General features: G+C 43.9%; 1 protein-coding gene across 2 annotated transcripts in view; it reads left to right on the top strand.

Moving 5' to 3' along the window:
• The first annotated feature begins 446 nt into the window (after positions 1-446).
• Positions 447-21578, top strand: part of LOC133974938 (mediator of RNA polymerase II transcription subunit 13-like) — a 73421-nt gene continuing 52289 nt past the window's right edge. For both annotated transcript variants that reach the window (XM_062412764.1, XM_062412763.1), the window contains exons 1-2: positions 447-742; positions 16713-16950. In XM_062412764.1, the coding sequence (XP_062268748.1) occupies positions 671-742; positions 16713-16950 (310 nt within the window). In that variant the 5' untranslated portion in view covers positions 447-670. The remainder of the gene's footprint in view (positions 743-16712; positions 16951-21578) is intronic.

Genomic DNA, 21578 nt, shown 5'->3' with positions numbered 1-21578 from the left:
TCTCTTAAGTTAATTGTTTTGCAGAGCTGCCTGTGCGTAATTTTTCTTTTTAAAGAAGTTCTGGCTCTAACATTTTTGGTGAAAAGGGTAGAGGATATTTTTTTCACCGGGAGTCGCCTTCCAATGGATTATGCTCTTTATTTTATTTTTTTAACAATTCAAACTATGAGCGGAAAGACTGATATGGAAACAGGCTGACCCTCCTCTTCTCTCTCCCTGTGTGTTTGTGTGTTTGTCTGTGTGGATTGAAATGGATACCGCTCCAGCGTCCTGCGCCTCGGACAGTGGCCACATTTGGAATCGCTTGACCTGGATTGTGGCTGGAACAATGTTTTGATCCGCGCACACACTCGGATTTACAAACATTACAACATTCGAGATCTGCTGGGGAGGAGGAGGACAGGAGGAGGAGGAGGAGGAGGAGGAGGAGGAGGTGGGGATCTTCATGGATGCATTCTAGCACTTCTTTTTTTATTTTTTTATTTTTACCAATACGCCCAAATCCTCTACCCGACATATATCTTATTATCTGGACCTCCTTTTTTTTAATTTGTGGCAACGGACGCGTGAAATCAAGGAGGGACGGATTCGTCAGCCCTGCTCGGTGCTGGATACCGATGTAGGATTTCGACATGCCCAGCGCTGACGACCCCAACAACGGCGGACGATTATGACTACATCGGCGAATTGGGTGGCTAACGGGGCAAGCCTTGAGGACTGCCACTCCAACATCTTCTCTCTGGTACAGTAGCCACCGCTTCCTTATCGATCATAGCCCGCTCTCTCTGGTCATAAGACCGTGGGAGGCACGCGTAAATGTGTCTGCTCTCTGTCGTGCAAAGGTGAGCCGTTCGCTGACGTTGTTATTGGGCAATCATTAACACGGGTTAGTGGTCGAGAGGAGGAAGGACAAGAACACTTCATAATTTATGAAAAAAGCCTGTTATAATAACACAAATATCTGAGTCCAGAGGCTCAAAGCCTGCTCCACTTTACTGTCCCGTTTTTAATCCAAAACATATCTTCCAATGATTAAAATAAAACCACAAAATGCCTCTAAAACAAACTGATGTGTTTGAAGTTTTGGCATTCAGACATTAGGCTACACAAACACTCATTTTTCCCATCAGAAGCACAGGCAGCTTTGGTCATTATCCTCCTCCCCCTTTTTCTTTTTTTAAATAATCACATCACTGGAAATCTAGCTGTTGCATTGCCAAGCAACTAACTTGGAAAGAAGGCTGCTTCTGTCTCATACTCCTGCAGCCTGAGAGGATATAGAAAAGAAAAGCGGTTTTCTGATCTGAGGGAAACAGCAGTGTGATGTGCTGAGCCACAAACGCTGTTCACTTCAGCTTATGAATCGGAGGAGTGTGAACCGAGGAATATGTCACACAGAGGAAAGCAGGTCAATAAGATTCTGACAGATAGCAACAACATGTATCTGGCACGCAGAGGAAACGACACTCTCACACTTTCACACTGTTTGTCTTGAGTCAAGGTGTTTTGTGAGTCTGTGCGGGCAGGCGGTGTTTTCTTTTGCTTCCTTTTTGCAGAACTGGCTGTTTTTTGAGGCTGAAAAAGATTGAGCAGTGTGTTTTCACAGTTCTCATCCTGCAATCAGCGAGTTAACTCCCCTACTACAACAGGCAGCCAAGTGGAAAGGCATGCGGTAGACTGAACTCGGGCACAGGCTGTTGAGAACCACAACAACATAGGGGTCCTGAGGGCTTTTTAGGTGATCATGCAGGTTGTCCATCAGCTGCAGCAGATGGGACCAGTTACACTCCACAAGTGACACATAAACAAGTGTCACATGGCACGGATTTTAATGACTTATTGTGGAATGCAGGGGAGTAACTGTAGTCTGGAGTTTTCACACAGCCTGCAAAAAATCTAAAAAGCCCCTGAGGTTTTTTCCTTCTGAGTGTATTTACTCATTTTTGTGGCTATTAAGGACGAGGGGGATTTAAGATGGTATCCTAATCTATTTAAAAGCATTTTGTTTGAATTTCTGTGCACAAACACGGAAGCAAATGCAGCAGCACTCCACCACACCTATCAGACGGCCTAAATCCTCAGCCTGTCATCCCACAGCCGAAAACAGCGATTAAGTTTCTGTCAACATCTCAAGTCGAGGCTATTCCCCTCGTGGAAAAAAAGCTTTCATTCACCCGCCGTGGCGTTGTTGCCATCCCATGGAACATCCCTTTCAAACTGAGGGGAGAAGGAGACCATCCATCAGCCGGCTTGTTGAGAGTATTTATGACTGGCTGCCTGGTGCCACAGCGGTTACTCACTGGCAGGGCTCCTGCAGGGAAGTCCAGGGATGCAGTTTGCATCCTGATGTTGAGAGCCAGACACATGTTCGCTGTAAGCTTAACAAGTGGAGGCTGAAGCATTGATCATCAGGAATGAATCAGATCAGGTCCGACTATTGATCCGGCCAAAGACTTTAACATATGATAAGTTACCATTCTTTAAAATATCAAAAAATGACTAGACACATGATAAATAGTTTGTTTACTTGCACTGATATTATCCAGAATGTTCTCAATTCTCAAAATCTGAGAAATCGCCAGTTTCTTCTGTCGCTGCTATAACTTCAAACCTGAAGAAGAAACTCCCGTTAGCCTGTTAGCCTGTTAGCCCGTCGTCTGTTTTCTCCTTCCACTGTGTGTATTGGTTCCTCGTAATGGATTCGTACTCATATTTCATTTTCATTCGCTGTGTAATGTGATTAAAACTTTTCTCCATGACCTCATACGTCAACATGATTTGCACCCGAGTTGCGTCAGGTAGATTTTCAACTGCAACGTCGGTGAAAACTCCCATGATCCCGCGCTGCTTCACAACATCATCAAAGTCTTTAGTTGTTGTTTCGACTGAGTGATCCCTGGTGGCTGAAGTTACATCTCGTACTATTTAAGAAATATGAATAATTATATTTAGTTTATTCTTTAACCAGTTGATTAATCAATCAGATGATTGACTGAAGATCTATCAATAATTGGAGATATGCGTCCTTGAAGAACATTAACATGGAGATTCTGTGTGTTGGTTTATTGTTAGCCGGTTCATAGTGATAAACCATTTTGACCAACTTGTTAGATTGAGTCTGGGAAAAAACATTAAATTGTGGTGCAGATAAATTTCTTTTACTTGGTTTGATGACAAATAAATAATTTAGTTCATCAGACCACTTCCTGTTTCTTTTACATCTCTACTATAAGAACTAGAACTTCACGTGTAGGCTTGTGCTGCCTTGGCAAAAGTGCCGTTCTTGCTTTGAAAGAAAAGCCTTTGGTTGTCTTTGACCCAAAAATGTGAAGTTGTCACCTTTGTTTCCAGGAAACTGTAGCAGGCATTTGTCAGTACTTTGTATAGTTAAATAAATATGATGATGTTCATTAGTTGTCTCGGTCCTTCAGCGTTCCAGAGCGGAGAAGAAACAGCCTCTGAGGTCGGATCCTTCTTATCCTTTTCTCTCAAGTCATATCTCTGCTCTTATGTAAAGGTCGTGTAGGCGACTTGTGAGCACTCTGGTCTGCCAGCCTGTTAAACAGCATTCCAACATGCACTAACTTCATCCCTCACACTGATTTACTGGCTGTTATTGCAACCGGCATCAATAAAACCAACCTTAGAAAGCACAAGCGACCGTTCTGTGGGGCTGTATGGGGGCGCAGCAGATTACTGTCATGCCTTCTGTGAGGCCGGTGTCAGACGCTTGAGATCGCTGCGATCACACGGCCCACAAAACAACTGTCTTGTGTGGTGGTGATCATCCATCTGTGGCAGAGAGCAAACGAGACCCTATGTGAGTGGGAAAGACCCGGGCTGGGAGGAGAGGACGGGCGGATGACGAGAGGAGAAACGGAGGAATGTTTTCAGCTGTGAGAGAGAGAGAGAGAGAGAGAGAGAGAGAGAGAGAGAGAGAGAGAGAGAGAGAGAGAGAGAGAGAGAGAGAGAGAGAGAGAGAGAGAGAGAGAGAGAGAGAGAGAGAGAGAGAGAGAGAGAGAGAGAGAGAGAGAGAGAGAGAGAGAGAGAGAGAGAGAGAGAGAGAGAGAGAGAGAGAGAGAGAGAGAGGAGAGAGAGAGAGAGAGAGAGAGAGAGAGAGAGAGAGAGAGAGAGAGAGAGAGAGAGAGAGAGAGAGAGAGAGAGAGAGAGAGAGAGAGAGAGAGAGAGAGAGAGAGAGAGAGAAGTCATCTTGCTGTGGACTGGGCAGGCTCTTATAACACCAAGTCCCAGCCTGAATGTGAAACACAAGGAGGAGACAGTTAAGAGCCTCATGACACAGGAAGTGTGTGTGTGTGTGTCATATCCAGGCTCAGGAGACAAACTTCAAACACCCATCATATTATACACGCACTCACACACCGATGCATTCACAAACCGGCATAGAGACAGGAGAAAACAAACAACCACCACGTAACACACATGCACACACTAAATCTTCCAACCACGCTCCCATGCACACACACACCACATGTTTTATCGCCATGTTCGGGCCGCGAACATATCACATATCCCAAGGATATAGACTTGTACAAACACAGGTAGATTGCAGAGGCCTTAATTAAAGGGCTCCTCCTGTCCCCCTCGACACACACGCTCAGAGTGCAACACTGGTAATTAAGTGTCCTCAAGTGAAGGTCTAATGTGATCAACTAAGAGGTGCTCATTAGCCAAACTGTATTCCAACAGAGATCTTGCATGTATGATAATGATACCAGTGTCTGGCATGGAAATAAAGTGCTAAGAGATGTGGCTGAGGGAATACCATTAACAGCGGTGTCCTGATTTATGGCAGGTGAATGGCCGAGGCTTGTAAGGAGAAGCAGGTAATCAGGTCTGGTGCCTTTTTAATACGGACTGTTTGCATTTCCCCGTTATTAATGGCGGTGGATATTGCGAGGGCGCTCGGGGATGAAGAAGAGGGCGTGCGTCACGATCTGCCGAGCTGAGGAGCTGGTCAAGTTGGAGTCGAGTGAGGCTGTGGATCGCTTGGATTTGTTCAGTGCTACAGGGTTTATGTGATATCTGTGTCGGTAGCGATAATGAAGCAATGCCATTTACTTACATTATTTGGAGAAATGACGAATCCTTCATTTACGAAGCCCCCTTTTAATTTTACAACATAATCAAATTTTGTCAGAACCTGTCTGGTAAGTAAGACAATAACAGCTGATAAATCACACAGACGTGTGATATATGAGAAACAAGAAGTCACGGAACAGAGTGGCCTCCAATACGTTTACAATTGCCCCAGCTGAGAATAGAAATATATATATACAGACCATGAGAATTAAAATAATTAGAAAAAGAACAAATAAGTTAGTCTGTTAAATAATATGAAAGTTGTATGAATTTATGTAATAGTCTAAATAAAAAAAAAAAGTTGTAAAAGATATAGGTAATAGTCTGTAAAATAAATGTTTAGGTAACAATTTGTAAAATAATTAATACAATTATGTAAAAGTATGGGTATGAGTCTGTAAAATAAAGTAACATTTGAAAAAATAGCCTATAGGGAAGAGCCTGTCAAATCAAATGAAAAGGTTGTAAAGGTACAGGCTAGAGTTAAAATAAAAAAAAGATTGTACAGGTAAGAGTCTGTAAAACTAAATAAAATGGTTATAAAAATAAATGTAATAGTCTATTAACTGAAATAAAAATGTTTGTAGAATATAGTTAATAGTCTCATATCATGTTCTGGCCGCACACACATGTTTCAGATTGAACTATTTATTGTAATTTTATCGGATGGATTCTCCCCCAGATCGATCATTCAGATCAGAAACATGAAAAGGACTGAATGCAGCTGCAGGCACCTCACATCGTATCAACTGTGTTCAACAGTAAAGACCACGAGTGTGTGTTTATATTGAGATATGTGAGGATGACATTGAAGCCACTGCAGTGTCCTCTCGCACAAGGAGAGGATCGGTCCAGGTTTCCAATGCAGCAGCCCCGGTCCTCTGCTCCGTGGCCTATGAAGCGGCTCCATCTGGTTACTCCTCACTAAACAGTGCCCCCCCCTACGCCCAACCGGTGCTTTTGGCTGCGCTCGTTTGCAACCCTGACAGCCAGCAGCGACTTCACCTTGAGTCTGTGCACGGCGCCTCCCACTAATCTGCTCCTGTCACTGCTGTGGGAATCCCTTGTCATCGCAATAGGACTCGACCAGGCAGTGGCCCACCTGTGTGAACATGGCATCCTGCATGTAGTGACACACACACACACACACGCGCAGGCCTTTCAACAAAACGACTCGTGAATAAGCGTGGGGTTGGCCGCTGACAGAAATAGGGCGGTGCATTGGTCGGGCACAGGAAGACATGAGTTCGCCTCTGCTCGTGCTTCTGATCTCTAATTTTTTCCTGGTAAATCCTCCCGAGCGTCGTCATGTATCTCATCCGAGCAGTAGGCCTGTCAGGGCCCTGTCACGGAGGTGAAGAGCAGTTCAAAGACGAATGGCGAGGCGGGGGGGGGGGATGGGAAGCACCGCTGGTCCTGGAGATGGAATGGGATGGGCAGGAGTATTTTGAAGCACGGTGGCTCGAGTGTGAAATATGTTAGCCCCGCAGTACCAGCTGTGTTCTATTCTTAGCGCCCGCTGGTGATTTTGCATGTGTGCAGGGCGACAGAAGGCTGAGTGGGAAAAGGATTGGCAGGAATGGGCGGGAGCTGGTACCATCAAGTGGCTGTGATGGCTGGACAGTGGGCCAGTTAGCTGGCATAGCGATGGACAGACACACAAATAGATAGTGGGATTTTTGCTGGGTGCTGCAGCCTTTGTGAAAACTACAATTAAGAAAGTACAGCTACAGCTTTTAATTGACTGAAGTGTAGATAAAGAACAATGAGGTTATGAGGTTAGGTTCTTTTATCTGCCTCTGTTTATTCAGCTGGATTACGCAAGCATTTTGATTGAGGATTTTGACGAAACTTAAACGGATGTTGCAGATCTGGATCAGAGGGCCGATGCAGGAATTTATTTTTTCACTTTCTCCTACATTGCGCTTATCAACATTTTCTTGATTTCTCCAAGAATAATTCATGGATCTTGATGAATGAGAACTGACATGTTTAGGGGAGGGAGTGCCATTGACCCTAAAGAGGATAGAGTAGATGGCGGTACTGTGGTTTCACAAGGGCCTGTTGGGCCTTAGTTTCCCCTGAATTATAGTGGATTACTTGTACAGGTAAAAATATACAGTTCAGTGCTTGAGTAACTTTGCAGAATTTTGTTGTTTTGTTTATTTCCTTATCTTTGACCGACACCCGGCTCAGGCTTGTGCCTCCCAAACTAATAGTTGTTGTATGTGTGTTGCTCAAGATCCTCTGATTCAAACACAATCTCTGAGGCTTGTTGTCTGATTGCGAGATAAAAAGCAGAAAACCAGATTGGAAACAAAACAAAGTGTTGGGTGACGCTGCGGGCGTCTCTGTGCCATCACACCGGAGTCCTGGGCTTCTGTGTGCGTTCTCCTCACCTGACCGCAGACACCTCGACAAAGAGAATTTCTTTAAAGGGAGACATTGCCTCGCTTGTAACCCAGGCAAATATTTTCTGCAAGCCAGACAGCTTTGCCAATATCATGGTTGGCTGGGATTCAATTGCAGTTAGAGCACACTTAGGTTAAAGGGGCGTCTTTTTAGAGCCGCAAAACAAGGGGAGAGAGGGGAAACAGGGATGTTGTCTGCCGTGCTGTTTCAAATTCTAATTATCATGTGTTCATGTTCCATTGAGAGATTATCTGTGACCAATCAGACGGGTACTTGATGAGAACAAGCACATTATGTGCAGACTGTTGATTCACAGGCGTTTGTGGTGCATTGATTCTCCCAGTGCTGCCAAGCGTCTCTCTCTCTCTCTCTCTCTCTCTCTCTCTCTCTCTCTCTCTCTCTCTCTCTCTCTCTCTCTCTCTTTCTTGAACTCTCACTCTCTCTTTCTTGCACTCTCGCTCTTTCTCTCTCTCTCTCTCATCTTGAATTAGGCAAAACACCCGTGACTTTTTTCGGATGTGTACAGCTCAATTTCATTCCTGGCTGGCTGTTTGGAATAATTGTTTTTGTTTTGCTGCATAATAGCAAATGCAAAAAATGTTAATGGAGAGTTTACCAGACATGAGCAAGTAAGCAAGTGTTGGGAAAGATATGAACATGCAATGGTGCCACTGTATCTGTTGAGTGAATGGCTAGCAGAGGAGGACTTGAGAGGGATTACATCAGACTGTGTGTGTGTGTGTGTGTGTGTGTGCGTGCGTTGGACGTGTGAGCAGAAGTGCAGAGGACTTTGAGTGTCAGAGTTCACCACTCCCACTTAGTAAGCACACAACTTTAGATTAGACATTAGAGTCTGCAGCCAGGTGAGCTGCAGGTTGAAACCTGTTCAGGTGTGACCTACGGTGACCTGCCTGCTGCCCTCCTAGTTTTGTCTCCTTTACATATAAATGATCTATTGTATAATGGAGAAAGAAGAAGTCCTACTAACTAATGCCAAGTTTTCATTTCATCTAAAAAAACATCCCTGTGAAAAAGAAATCAGTGCAATAAATTACAAGCCGAATGAGATATTATTTTCTAACAGAGCTAAATGCTCCATTTGCACAATTTCAGGAACAATCAGACTATTAAATACTTGTAGGCATTTCAGAAGCTTCCACGCTGTGCTAATTGTACAATTATTGCACTGATTAATTTTTTTAATAAAACTCTTATTGGAGAAACTAATCCTATTCAGCTAGTTTACATCTTGCTTCTGGTCATCTGAATCAACGGGGGTGCTGATTAAGTCTGTCAGGTATTTCATGTGCTTGCTTTATGAGAACCACTGAGAGCAACCTCTGAGTTTGTAACCTACGGGATTTCAACATGTGTCTCTTCCCCTCTGTTTATCTTGTGGCATTTTCTTTTGCGGCGAACCACTCATTTGCTTCCCCAAGTACAAAACTCGCCCCTGACACATTCTCACAGCAGCACTGTCGCTGCCTCGTGGGCTCAACAACGCCCAGGACGATTGGGATCGGTTCAAGAAATGCAAACAATCCGCCGTGCGTTTGTCTCCTACAGCAGATTGATAATTGGCACAGATAGAGATAGCCTTCTGGGAACCCCGGGACTCTGGTGACGCATGTATTACACGCTCGATAATATCTTAAGCCAAATTTGAGCTGATGAATTCCAGCTGTTGGGGCACAAAGTGAGACGTGCTGCAGCCGAGGACGGACGACCTGCAGAGACAAAGAGTCGGTCTACCCTCCTTTGGGATTCTTAGAGTAAAGTCTGGGAAACCAGAAGCGCTTGAAATGTTATATTTCCACTGTAACCCTGGAGACGGAAATCTCAAAAATTGAATACCTTGCCGAATTCCTACAGATGTTGTATGTTGCCTAGCAACTGTTTTTACTTCTCCCTCTGTTTCCTGTTTTTCCGTCTTTGTGACTCTTTTTTTTTTCTCTCGCTCAGGTCTTTGTCTGTGTCTCTCTCTCACGTCTCACTCCCCGTGGGTTGTCACAGTTTAATTAAATTACATCAGAGACACTAGTAAAGCAGAGACTGGTTTATTTATTTGCACGTTAATAATTCAGGCTAAGCAGGGGCCACTGCTGTAGCCTGTCCCCCGACACTTTGAGAGCAGCCTGACGGAGCAGCTTTCGGTTGTTTTATTTGCCGGATTGCACGGGATCTCGTCCGCTCCTTTTATATGCGGCAGTCTGACTGTACACAATGTCTCGTTGTCCTTATTGGTCTTCTGCTGCCGCCGCCGCCGCCGCCGCCCCCCCCCCCCCCCCCCCCCCCCCCACCTCTCTTTGTCAGGTGAGGAGAAGTCACGGCTTGATGGAGGCTCTCCGCGGTGTGATTGGCAGGTCCATCCGTCACTCAGCCCTGGGGACTCTCGCTGCTCTAATTAGGTCGCTCGGCTTGCTCACCTCCCAGGGCCGGATGCTGCAGCGGAAACGCAGATCAAATGACGGTCCCTTGTTTTGGTGGGACTCGCCGAGGTGGCGGCAGACGGCAGAGGCAAAGCATCTGTTTGGTGTCTGCAGCCCCAGAGGCCGTCTTTCCACACCTGTTTAGTGCTTTTGTGCTTTTGCGCTCGCTCCCTCACAAGTGCAGTAACGTGCATCGCTCTTCATTTGAGGCGTAGAATGCCAGAGGGGAGCACGACTCCTTGTGGGTTAATTTGATTTTGGTGGGTTAATTGATGAAGGGGGAGTCGTTGCCCGTTCTGATTTCTGCCACCGGCTCTTCTAACTGGTGACTTCTCAGCAGCCGACTATAGCAGCACAACCGTCCAACCTGCACCGTCTTTGTCCACATTTATCCCGGGTGGCTCTGGTGCATTAGAATTAACCCACTCCATTAAAGTTATGTTTCACTCTTGGCTGATCTGGTGATACCGTGGTTACTGTGGTAACATCAAGTGCTGCAACAAACACTTGCTGAGCATCTACTTTGTCAGAGACACAACAGAGGAGCAACTGGTTCATCTGTTTATAGCCGAGCTCGCGCGTGTCGGTTGAACAAAGCCAAGTCAGTCGATATTTCGCCTTTTCCCATCATGCACCGTGATCTCATGCTGTGTACAGTGATGCCAACAGTAGTGATGAAACGCGTTAATGTTTATTTAAAACTGATCTGCTGTCAGGCAATCCTCCAAACCACTGTAGTCGTGTTTTGTTGATGTATTTTTGAAGAACCATCGAGGTCAGTGCAAACCACAGGGACAGGTACGTGTAGTTTTCTGAGGCGTTCTCACCATCAAAGACAGGCAGTGATTTGACAGCCCAGTGCTTTTAATGTGAAAAGGCTCTGATATGACTTTGACAAATGAACAATAAACAATGAGGCTGAGCTTAATGAGATAAGATATCAAAAAGCCACATCAAATATGTGCACTGTTTCCAGTGTGTAGTTGCGTAATTTTAATTGAGTGAAAGAATTAATAAATAAAGTAGGAAATGCATTTAATGGCCGTCGGTCAAAAATGCTGACCACGAAGGGGTATAAAGAACAGGGTTTGATTTCATTAAAGCATTTGGGATTATAACTTAGATAAAGAGACATTCTGCTGAAGCTTCAAATAAGTTGTTCTGAGTCGATTCTCTCACAGAGCCTGTTAGAAATAATTAAATTTCACTGGTCTTTGACATTGAATCAAAGGGAGACAGATAGTGTTACATGTGTCGATGAAGACGAGCCTTATCTCGAGACTCACAGGCGTCGCCGGCGATCGGAGCACAACCCAAATATTGGCAGTTTGTCAAGTGTCTAAACCGATTTGACGTTGATGAGAAAGCCATGCCACTCCGACAGAATAAGTGTTTCACTTGTGCCAGAGTAGGTAAAACTGCTGATACAAGCTGTTTCTCAATTGCTTAAAGTGCCTCCTTTGTCAGACTATCAGACTGCGAGCCCCTCACGCTGTTGTGAGATTCCTAAAGAGGTGGCATCCTGCTACTCGTACGCTTTAATACAAAAACATCTGCTTTGATAGAGCACCAGGCACCTCTCCACTTAGGTGGAAACTCAAACCTTAACATCAGTTCTAATAGAAATGTGGCCTTAATGCAGCTGGAAGCTTCCGCATGTAAAGCCCAGTTTCCACTGGTCAAAATACACACTAACAGCCTCTAACATCTGGATCCGTCTGCAACGGGAATGAAATGAAGCGCATTCACTCCCAGGTCAAATGACTCGGAAGTAGACAAGTGTGTTTATTGGCTACAGCCACGATCGGCAGTGATGGAAACGTGACACCGGGATAAACGCGCTCATTTCTTCTTCTTTGTCTTTATTTTGGCAGCCGAGACGTTAGGCCTCGCATTCAACTTCCAGGCGTTGTTGTGTAAATGGCCTGTTTGTGTTCTTATTCACTTTTAACATCTCGGAAATATAGTTTCCTTTATATCGTGCAAAAAGCATCAATGGCAAGACACGCAGTCTTGAGTTAGGAAGCGGGATTTAAGTAAAATATTAAAAAGTATAACACTGTCACTAGTCCCTATGGTGGTTTCTTCTGTCGTGTGATGTGTTTCCTGTTTTTCCGAAGCGTGTGTGCAGAACATTAGTGACGTGGAATATGGCTCCTGGGGGGAAAACCAAAAGGCAAGTGCCGCTGCTGGCAACGGGAAAAGACTCGATTGCCATTTTAAGGGGGTTTACATGCATTTAAAGAAACTGCATATACACACTACTCAGTGTTAGATGTGGAAGTAGGCTAAATATTGCTCATGCAGTTTTTCTTCTGTATTTTTCATTCACTTCTCATCGGTCTTGAAAGTAGAAATATACATACTTCTCTCCAAGGCAGGAGCCAAGTCTCTTCTGAGTTTATGCTTGGAAAAAGGACGTAGAGTGTGTTTGTCTCTGTGTGTGTGTGTGTGTGTGTGTGTGTGTGTGTGTGTGTGTGTGTGTGTGTGTGTGTGTGTGTGTGTGTGTGTGTGTGTGTGTGTGTGTGTGTGTGTGTGTGTGTGTGTGTGTGTGTGTGTGTGTGTGTGTGTGTGTGTGTGTGTGTGTGTGTGTGTGTGTGTGTGTTTTCCTAAAGGGGAATACAACACAAACACACATGCAGCTGCATGTTGGGAGGTTCAAAAGGTCCATTTAAAAGTTTTTGGAGAGAGAGCAGCAGGATACAAATATTTTCAGTCTGCAGAATCATTCTCTGCAAAGAGCATGTCAAGTGTTTCCCTCTCGGTTCTGCTATCTAAGAAATGGAAGCTTCCTCTGCATTGTAAAGCTCCTGGGCGCTTTACAATATACAGAATACTCTTGTATGTATGTGTCTGTGTGTCAGACCTGCAGAGTGACAAACCTTTTCAATCCCTGGAAACCGGATCCTCTTTTCTGTGTAAATCACTCGCTCTCAGTCTTTATCCACTCCTGTTTGTTTCGAACAATGTTTGCTAAAGATTAATGTTCTGACTTCCATATTTTCTTTTGATTGTTAGCACATGTCTGGTGCATTGCAGCCGACCTTTGGTTTTGGATACAAATTTTGTTTTGCCAAGCCTGGGCTCAGTGCACCTTAAATACGGGAAATGGTGTTTTAACTCTTCAGCTGCATGTTTTAAAAAAAAAAAAAAATCTATTTTCTAATATAAAAATAAGGAATCAATCCCAGCGCATGAAACACAGATTTTCATAGCAGCAGAAAAGAGGGATTTTAATGGACAACAAGAAAAAGAGCACAATCTCCCGCATCCTCTGGGCTGACACCAAACAATTCTGGAAACATATGGTTAGCCATTATCTTTTCTCTGTTTACAACACAAAAAGACATGAAGAGGGGAATAGAAAAAAATGAATGAGCGGGAGAGAGAGGGAGCGTGTGAGATAGTCCTGGGTGTATTCAGCAGGCGTCCGTGACAGTGAGAGAGCGCTGAGAGATGAGACGGAGAGCGGAGACGAGAAAGATAATAGAGGTGAGGGTAAGGTCAAAGCTTTGGTCCGTCTTAGGAATGGAAGGGAAAACTTTTGTTTCTCCTCCTGCACTCAATCAGAAATTGAACCAGCCAACCTACAGAACAAGGGGCTTGGTGGAGCGCTGGCTTTATTGACAGTGAAACCAAATCCGCCGGCTTTTCCTTGACCCCTCTCGCCTTTTTACCCCCCACGGTAGATTTTAAGGGAGACTTAGGTCGCTGGCTAGAATAATGGTTGATCTGCTCTTTCGGTCTCACACTTTATGGAGGAATTGGCTGCTTTGGATTCGTATCTGATTTGCTCTTTGCGTGGAAAATTCACATCCCTCCCACCATCATTGCTGTTTACAAACCCCGGTTTTATAATATAAAAATAATTTACCTCCTAGAATCACTGCTAGAAACTGCTGGATCCAGCCATTGCATGGTATGTTTATCGGTGGTCTTCTTTATCTATGCAGTATATATAGTTTTATGTCTGTTTTTGTTTTTAATATGTTTTATTCCTGCATGAGTTAATGTCACAATGAACACCAGTGGTATCCATCTCTTTTCACATGTTGTTCCTTGAGTGTATCTTCCAGGAGGTGGAAGAATCCTGCCTTTCAGCCTAGGAAAGACTTCAATAATATACTGTATATAATCCTAACCCTTACCTTAACCCCAAACCATGATTATGAGTCTATTCATGTGTTTTCTCTCTCACTTTTTGCAATCTTAACCGCCTGCCCTGTCCACTTATCGAAACTCTGACTCTGGGTCAAATCAAAAATTTCTAACCTAAGTGTAAAGTCTACACTACTCTTTTATTTTTTTAAGACTAAAACTAATTGAATTATAGCTGACTTAATTACAGGTTGTTCTCATTTACACTACAGGATTTAATTCGTCCCTAGAGTTGTTGTTATTCACATGCTTGACAGGTTTTTTCCACTTTCCCTTACCTGTAACAAGCGATAGCTCAGTCATGTAAATATGAAAATTGCCTGTTTGTAAGCAGCTGGTATTAGTTTGACCCCTGGAAATAACACATCCGTCAAGTTATTGTTTCCGAGCAGAGTATTTAAATATGTCTTAAAACGTGTCTGCAATCGATTCACCAGAGAGCGTGCCCTCTCTTACAAAACAAACAGCTGCCTTTATCGTGAAAATACTTTCTGACATCTTATTCCTCCCCATCATCTCCTCCTCGTCTCTGCAGCCCGGTTCAGTAGCAGCAGACAGCTGTGTCAAACAGTGAGGGAACTCTTGACATTGACTGGGAGTGACGAGGCAGCGCTAGCAGATGTCTTCCTCTTTGCTTTGGGAGACGCGGCATCCTTGACCTTGTCGTGGCTAATTTTAGGGCTCGGCTTATCACAGCACCAATGTTTATATCTCCCATTACACACACTGCCTGTATGCATGTAATTATGGCGGCGTTCTGCAGCCAGGATGCTCCCGGGGGTCGTGTTTGAACCCCGGTGTGCACTCGCATATAAAGAGACGCTGCACTTTATGTTATGGTCATAACATATTTTTGTGGTGCATACACAGACTTCCTCAAATGCATTTGGATTGACTCGTGTTGTGACGTGGACGCGTCCCTGCCACACTCCTGTGCACACACTGAAAAGACACGCTAGCATCCTCGGCTCCTGCTCTCTGCTATTTAACTGTCATCAGAGCTGTGGAGCCTCCTTTGCTTCGTCCACTCAAGAGAACATTATAGATTAAAAACTGTTTTTAAAAGATAATAGCTGAAATAAAATGATGGAGTAGTCCACCAATCAAGCACTGCATAGCCTTTTCCTTAAGGTTCTTGCACTTTTGTCAAGTACCTCCCCACGACAAGATCCTTATTTAGCAGGGACCCTTTTCCCTGCGATTGGAATTCAAGAAGTTCCTTCAAATGGTCCTGGTTTGAAACGCGGCTAAAGACTCGTAAAAAAATGTCTTCTGCCAGCAGCTCCTCTCTACCTGTGTGTCAGTGTTTCTCTTCTCTTAGCTGCTCTTTGAAAGCTCTGTGCCAGGGCCAGTGTCCCAGACATGATCCTCAAAGCTGCCAAATGTCCGTCCTGTTCGACTCCGCCTTTGTTAACTCCACTCATTCGTGCACAAACACAAACACACAAACAAGCATGAAAAAAGTATATTTTGTACGAGCATCCCAGCGTCACTGATGTTTAGGCTGGTGTTAATTTTCAACACACATGTTCACTGGCACCTCAGCCTCTGTTGGAGAAGAGGACAAAGAGCCATATATTCCTGGTTTATCACCTAAAGTGTAGTGGCACACAGCCTCCACGCCCATGTCTGCAACCGGCAAAACATAAACACCTATCATCCCATCAGATTAACTGGGGAAGGAGTCAGTAGCCGGGCTGGACTCCAGCCACTGACCCCGACAGTATTTCCTCCTCCTATGTCTCTCTCGCTCTTTGTAGCTCCCTCTATATTTCAATGCTGTCTCGGCTGTAGTAGTTCATTCCCTGTATTTCACTCAAGGCCATCCTTTGTCTCGCTGTGACTCACCGCCTCCGCCCCCCCCCCCCACCTCTCTGCCACAGTTACACCTTGATTGTACCTTTGCAACGGCAGCGGGTGACGGTATCAGTTAAATAAGGTTATAATGACACAACAGAGAGACGTTAAATGTACTTAAACCTTTACACAAGGATCAAAGCTGTGCAACAGGAAGCCAATGGAGATATAGCTTCATGCACAAGCGTCTTTGCAGTTATTGATTGAATCGGCATTGTCTGTTTGTCTCTTTCATGTAAAACACAATATGTACCACGTAGTTCTGCAAAAAGTGAATTTACAAATGTGTGATGTGCTTCTTCAGTGAAAACTATTTATAAATGCGCAATGATATTATAAATGTAGAAAAAAATGAGGAAAATACTGTTCTTTGTCCAAGATGGTGATTTCAAATATATTGGATTATTTCATAAAATTGTATAAAGCCCAAAGATATTAAATTTACAATAATATAAACTGAAAACAACTAAAAAATCTCCTCACATCATTAAAGAATCAATTTGGTTGTTGTGCTTCAAAAATGACTCAATTACTGTGTTATTGAAATTTTGTAGGTTAATTTTCTGATGATTGTCTGATTGAATCATCAAATTGTTTTTGCATTGAGGTTAAATATAATCACATCCGAACAGAGGACTATGGGAAATTAGTTTATTAGTGATTGCACCTAACGACGCTGCTGTATTACAAATAACCATTTTGTGCGTTGTGCTGCATTCAGTGACAATTTCTAATCATTACCCTTCTCTCTCGTAGGCGGAGTTGACGGGCATTAAATGGCGCTGCTACAGCTTCCGTGGCAGCGGGGAGTACGGGCCGGTGATCTCGGCCCCGGCCCAGGACGACCCGGTGCTGCGCAGCTTCATGCGCTGCGTGCAGGCCAACCTGCTGTGCGTGTGGCGGCGCAAGATAAAGCCCGACGCAAAGGAGCTGTGGATCTTCTGGTGGGGCGAGGAGCCCAACCTCTCTGACGTCATCCATCATGAGCTGGAAGGTGAGAAAAAGACAGAGGAGATGAAGGATGACTGTGGCCTCTCCTCTATCCATCTCAATTATTTTTCCATCTCATCAGGCTTCACCTCAGCCCCTGTTTATGCACTGAAAGTTCAGCTTAGAGGCTTCTACAGACTATATAGTTTTATGGCAGATTTTTTATACTGCATCAGATTTTAGAGACTGGGTAATGATTATGTGGAATATGGTTGTCTGATGGTTTTTAGCAGATTTAATGTAAAACTTACTGAGAAGTAGTGAATTTTGTGTTGTGTGTAACAATGAGTTGTACAACATGAATTTGAGTTGTGCGAGTGAAGTTTTATAGTGAAGCATAATACCTGTGTGTGTGTGTGTGTGTGTGTGTGTGTGTGTGTGTGTGTGTGTGTGTGTGTGTGTGTGTTTGTTGTACGTGAGCTTTGTTGGCTAAAGTATTATGTAGATTCAAGCTGTTTGGTCTGCTGCGGATTCAAGCTGTGTGCTCTTTGTTTAAGATGTGTCGGGTACATTGATTTGTGTTGTGTGTGTGTGTGTGTGTGTGTGTGTGTGTGTGTGTGTGTGTGTATAGTCCTATACGTGAGCCTCATATAGTACATATTTGAAATGTGTTTGCTTTGCAGCTCCAGTGTTTATTTGCTTCGGGACCATCACTGTGATGAAGCTCACAGCAATAGGGTGGATTTTTCCTCGCCGGTATTTACAAAGAGTGTGTGTGTGTGTGAACATTACACTGTGATATCTCACTTGAGAGAGTGCTACTGTCAGCACTATTGTCCCTATTTATAGAAACATTTGCATTATCTGGCTGCGCACGTGTGTAGCAGTCTAACATATCGACCAAGCCTCGGGAAGACAGGGAGAGGAGGAAACGGGAGAGGGATTATATCAGGTTCGGTTTCCCTGAACAACAGTCAGGAGGAGAGATGCAGGAGTATCGGATGGAGAGGCTGGAGCGATAGTGAGAATTCCAGTCTTCAGTTACCTATTAAAGCTGACTTGATGTGAATAGGCCTTTCAGGCACTGCAGCAGATATTGGGCAGATGTTCTCGCTGCTGCTGTGGGAGAGTCCTATATTCGCACTGTGCAGGCATTTGTAATAGAGAAAATGCACACATGGGCTAACGTAACATTTTACATTTAATCTCCAGAGCATTTTTGTGTTTATTTGTGTACCATCGCGTGTTTTGCTGGTACTTTACATACATAAACCTTTGATCTGTGATTGGTCGATCGCTTCCAGTGCGTGTAGGAAATGTCAGCTGCCACACTCACTCTACCTGGCTTTGTTAGGAGGTGGACCTATAGCTGTTAGCCATGCATTATGCAAACCAGGGGCATTATGATGTCACATTACATTACTATGACCCGGGTGTATTGCGCGGATCACTGACGAGCCGTTTCAGGAGCAGTGTTTTCTGTTGGGACAAAAATGTTGAAATCATTTTCAGGTAAGTCTGGTCTACTTGATTCTTTTTACGCTGCATGTGGCTGCTGTCGGGGAAACACGAGGTTCAGGTCGGGGTTCAGACCCAGAAACAGAATTCTCGTCATGTTCCGGTTGGGCTCGTTAATTTCCTCTCAACTCAGTCGGGCCTCGGACAGAAATTGCAGCCTTTGAAAAAAAAAAAAAGCACAATACGTCTCCTTTAAAAGATCAGTAGCTGGTGCCTGGTGAAATCACACAAATGCAGAGTCAGTGTGGCGAATGTGTGGCGGCATTCAGAGCACAAATGTGTCACTTGAGGCCATATAACAAGTGTGTAGCTGTGTGACAGTTTAGCATTACTTCACCCATTTGCAAGCTGCTAATGGCTGCCTTAACCGTTAATTATGGCTCCCTTAGAGAAGCACACTGAGGTTTAATACAGTTAATAATAATCTCAGCCTGTTTAATTACACTTTATAGCTATTGATTCTTTTGGATTGCTTGTGTGAGTAGCGTAAAGATTTTGTTATCCATTCTTTTTCTGATTGCACAACATGGAGATGCAGTCTGCTAATGACAAATTAATAACTCAATACAACAAATGCACAATAGGGAAAACTATTTGGTTAATTCAAGTCAAGTGGAGCGTTTTTAGGGGATACAGTTCTCAAAAACAAGCTCAGAATAAATTCAATCAGCGACTCGTGAATTTTGGTTGTGTGTTTTGCCGCCAGTATTAATTTAAGGTCATAGTTCAGCTGTAGCGAGCCTGTGCTAATGTAATATGGCTCTCGAGGAGGATTACTCTCCAACTCGACAGATGCACAGACTCTCACACACATGCCGCCTGCAATTATGATAATACGACTTCTTTACTCATACAAAACCCTCACAGGTCTCCCTGCACAATTCCTATTAGGCAGTGAACATAGCAGTCTGGGTGTGAGAAGGAGTTAAGAATCGTTCATTAGACCTAAGCAGGATTTCCCCCAAATTAGAATCGGTTGTAACACGGGGAATATCAGTGTTTTACCGACGTGTTAAAGAGCTACTCGACTGACTTCCTGTCTGCTGTGGGAAAGTCTTACGTGTTAGATTTCTCTCCCCTGCAGTTCTCTCTGTCGTGTCGCCGCAACTTCTCCTTTTTGGTCTCTCACATGTGCCAGTCTGTTCTTCGTGCGATTCCCGGTTGGTTGACTTCTCGCCTCGTTCTGTTGCTGACCTGATCCTTACCATAAAAAATAAAATATATTGACATAATGTGTCATGTGCTGCTACCTCGGGGACACATGGTTTCATGTATCGAGACGCTTGCATTAAAAGAGACCACAGCGGACTCCCTGACCCCGTACAGGACGTCATCTCTCTGTGTCCGATCCATAAATACTCTCACTCCCACTTTCCCCTTTGGCGACGATGAAACAAACCCACCATTAACATTTCAAAGGAAGATCATTCAGACCCTCCTGCGCCGCGACAGTCACACATTTCTGTCGAGGGGCGAGCTGTGTTGAGCACAAAGCCACAAAGATCCTCTCTCTAGGACAGATATGGCTCATACAGGTTATGTGGCTTAGATATTAGAAAGAAAGCAGCACTGTGTTCGTGCCCTGCCCTTGGTGTGGCCCAACAGTTGAAAGGAAACCTAAATAAACAGCGAAACAAGCAGAGCAGCAGCCTGAGGCATACGAAGGGAAGTGCAGCCCTGCAAACATTACATTTACATTTCCTGAATGTATTATTATGTGAAGTATTTGACTAGCATCTCACTGCACATTATAACATTCAGAGCAATTCATTTCAAAGCATGTAATTCATTATTTGAATTGACAGATATCAAAGCAGGGTGGATTGAAATGATGTCGAATTAGCCGCCTAATTCACAGTCTGCCAGCAGAGCAGTGAATGGATTAATTTTCAGAGGGTGTGTTTTTGGTGTAAGACGAGGATGTTGCATAACATGTCTTACACAACAACAAGAAAAAGGCTGTATACAGTTTTACTGTTCAGTTAAAAAAAAAAAAGAAACGCTTTAACCACAGTTTCCGGGCATACTGGCAAAGTGGGGCCTAATCACACTTCATTCAATATTTTTACACTGCCTTTTTTCCAACATCCCCATTGGCAGTTATTACAAATGTATTTTAGAATCACATCCTAAACTGTTAAACTGCTCCTTTAAATCCTCATAAATACGTCTATAATTTCCATTTTCTTAGTTGTTATGAACTCTGAAGTTGTCAGGAAGTTCAATGACGCATGTCTTTTATTCTTTTCCTGGGTAAAATTAAACCTGCTCAGAAATGACAGATAAACCCCGCAGGACACTCAACTCAGGAGTCAGTCAACCAAAGTGTGCACACAGTTGCATTTGATTAGAGTTTTGATATATTATTTAAATTAGCATTTAGGTTTGGCTGACCTGACTGAGTTTATTTGTTTATTTTATGATGAGCAAAGGATTATTAAGTAAAGAGAACCTGAATCTGGTGTTAAACTCCTCAGAGTGTGGTGGAGAAGAAGCCATGAATCCTGCAGTGCGATCGCAGTGTAGAACTGTTGAACGTCTTGATATTGTTAGAAGGTGATGAATCATCGTAGCAGAAGTTACGTCTAAATAAATCATGCCTTTTGAGATGGTGCCAGCAGCGTGAGCAGCGATGATCTAGTGTTACCTCTCGGCTGCTCTCACACTCGACTCCAGCACTCTCTAATATTGTCTTTGGTTCAATGACAAGTGTTTGAACATGATGTTCAACACATGGCACCTCACTTTCTTTAAAATCAAATGACATTGGCCTGTAATGTATACAGCATATTTAATCAGAGCCCGAGTAGAGTACAGTTTGCGAGCAAACAGGATTAATGGGTTGAATGGACTGAGTCATCAGCATGTTGCCAGCACAGCCCCAGAGAAAGTGACATATTTTGGACCTGACTCATAAATATGAATGCACACACACACACACACACACACACACAGACACACACACACACACACACACGGACGGACGTAGGGCACATATACATATACAAATGAAAATATGATTTGAACTTTGTGGTTACACAACCCCGGCGTCACAGCAGATTTGCATTTGCACCGACACACGCACAGGCAGTGAAGTCATTTATAGTGCAATGTCATCACACACACCTACACACACACACACACACACACACACAAACACACACACACGATGAA

This window comes from Platichthys flesus, chromosome 19, assembly GCF_949316205.1.
Source record: "Platichthys flesus chromosome 19, fPlaFle2.1, whole genome shotgun sequence".
Lineage (NCBI taxonomy): Eukaryota > Metazoa > Chordata > Actinopteri > Pleuronectiformes > Pleuronectidae > Platichthys > Platichthys flesus.
This window is presented reverse-complemented; position numbering and strand designations above follow the sequence as displayed.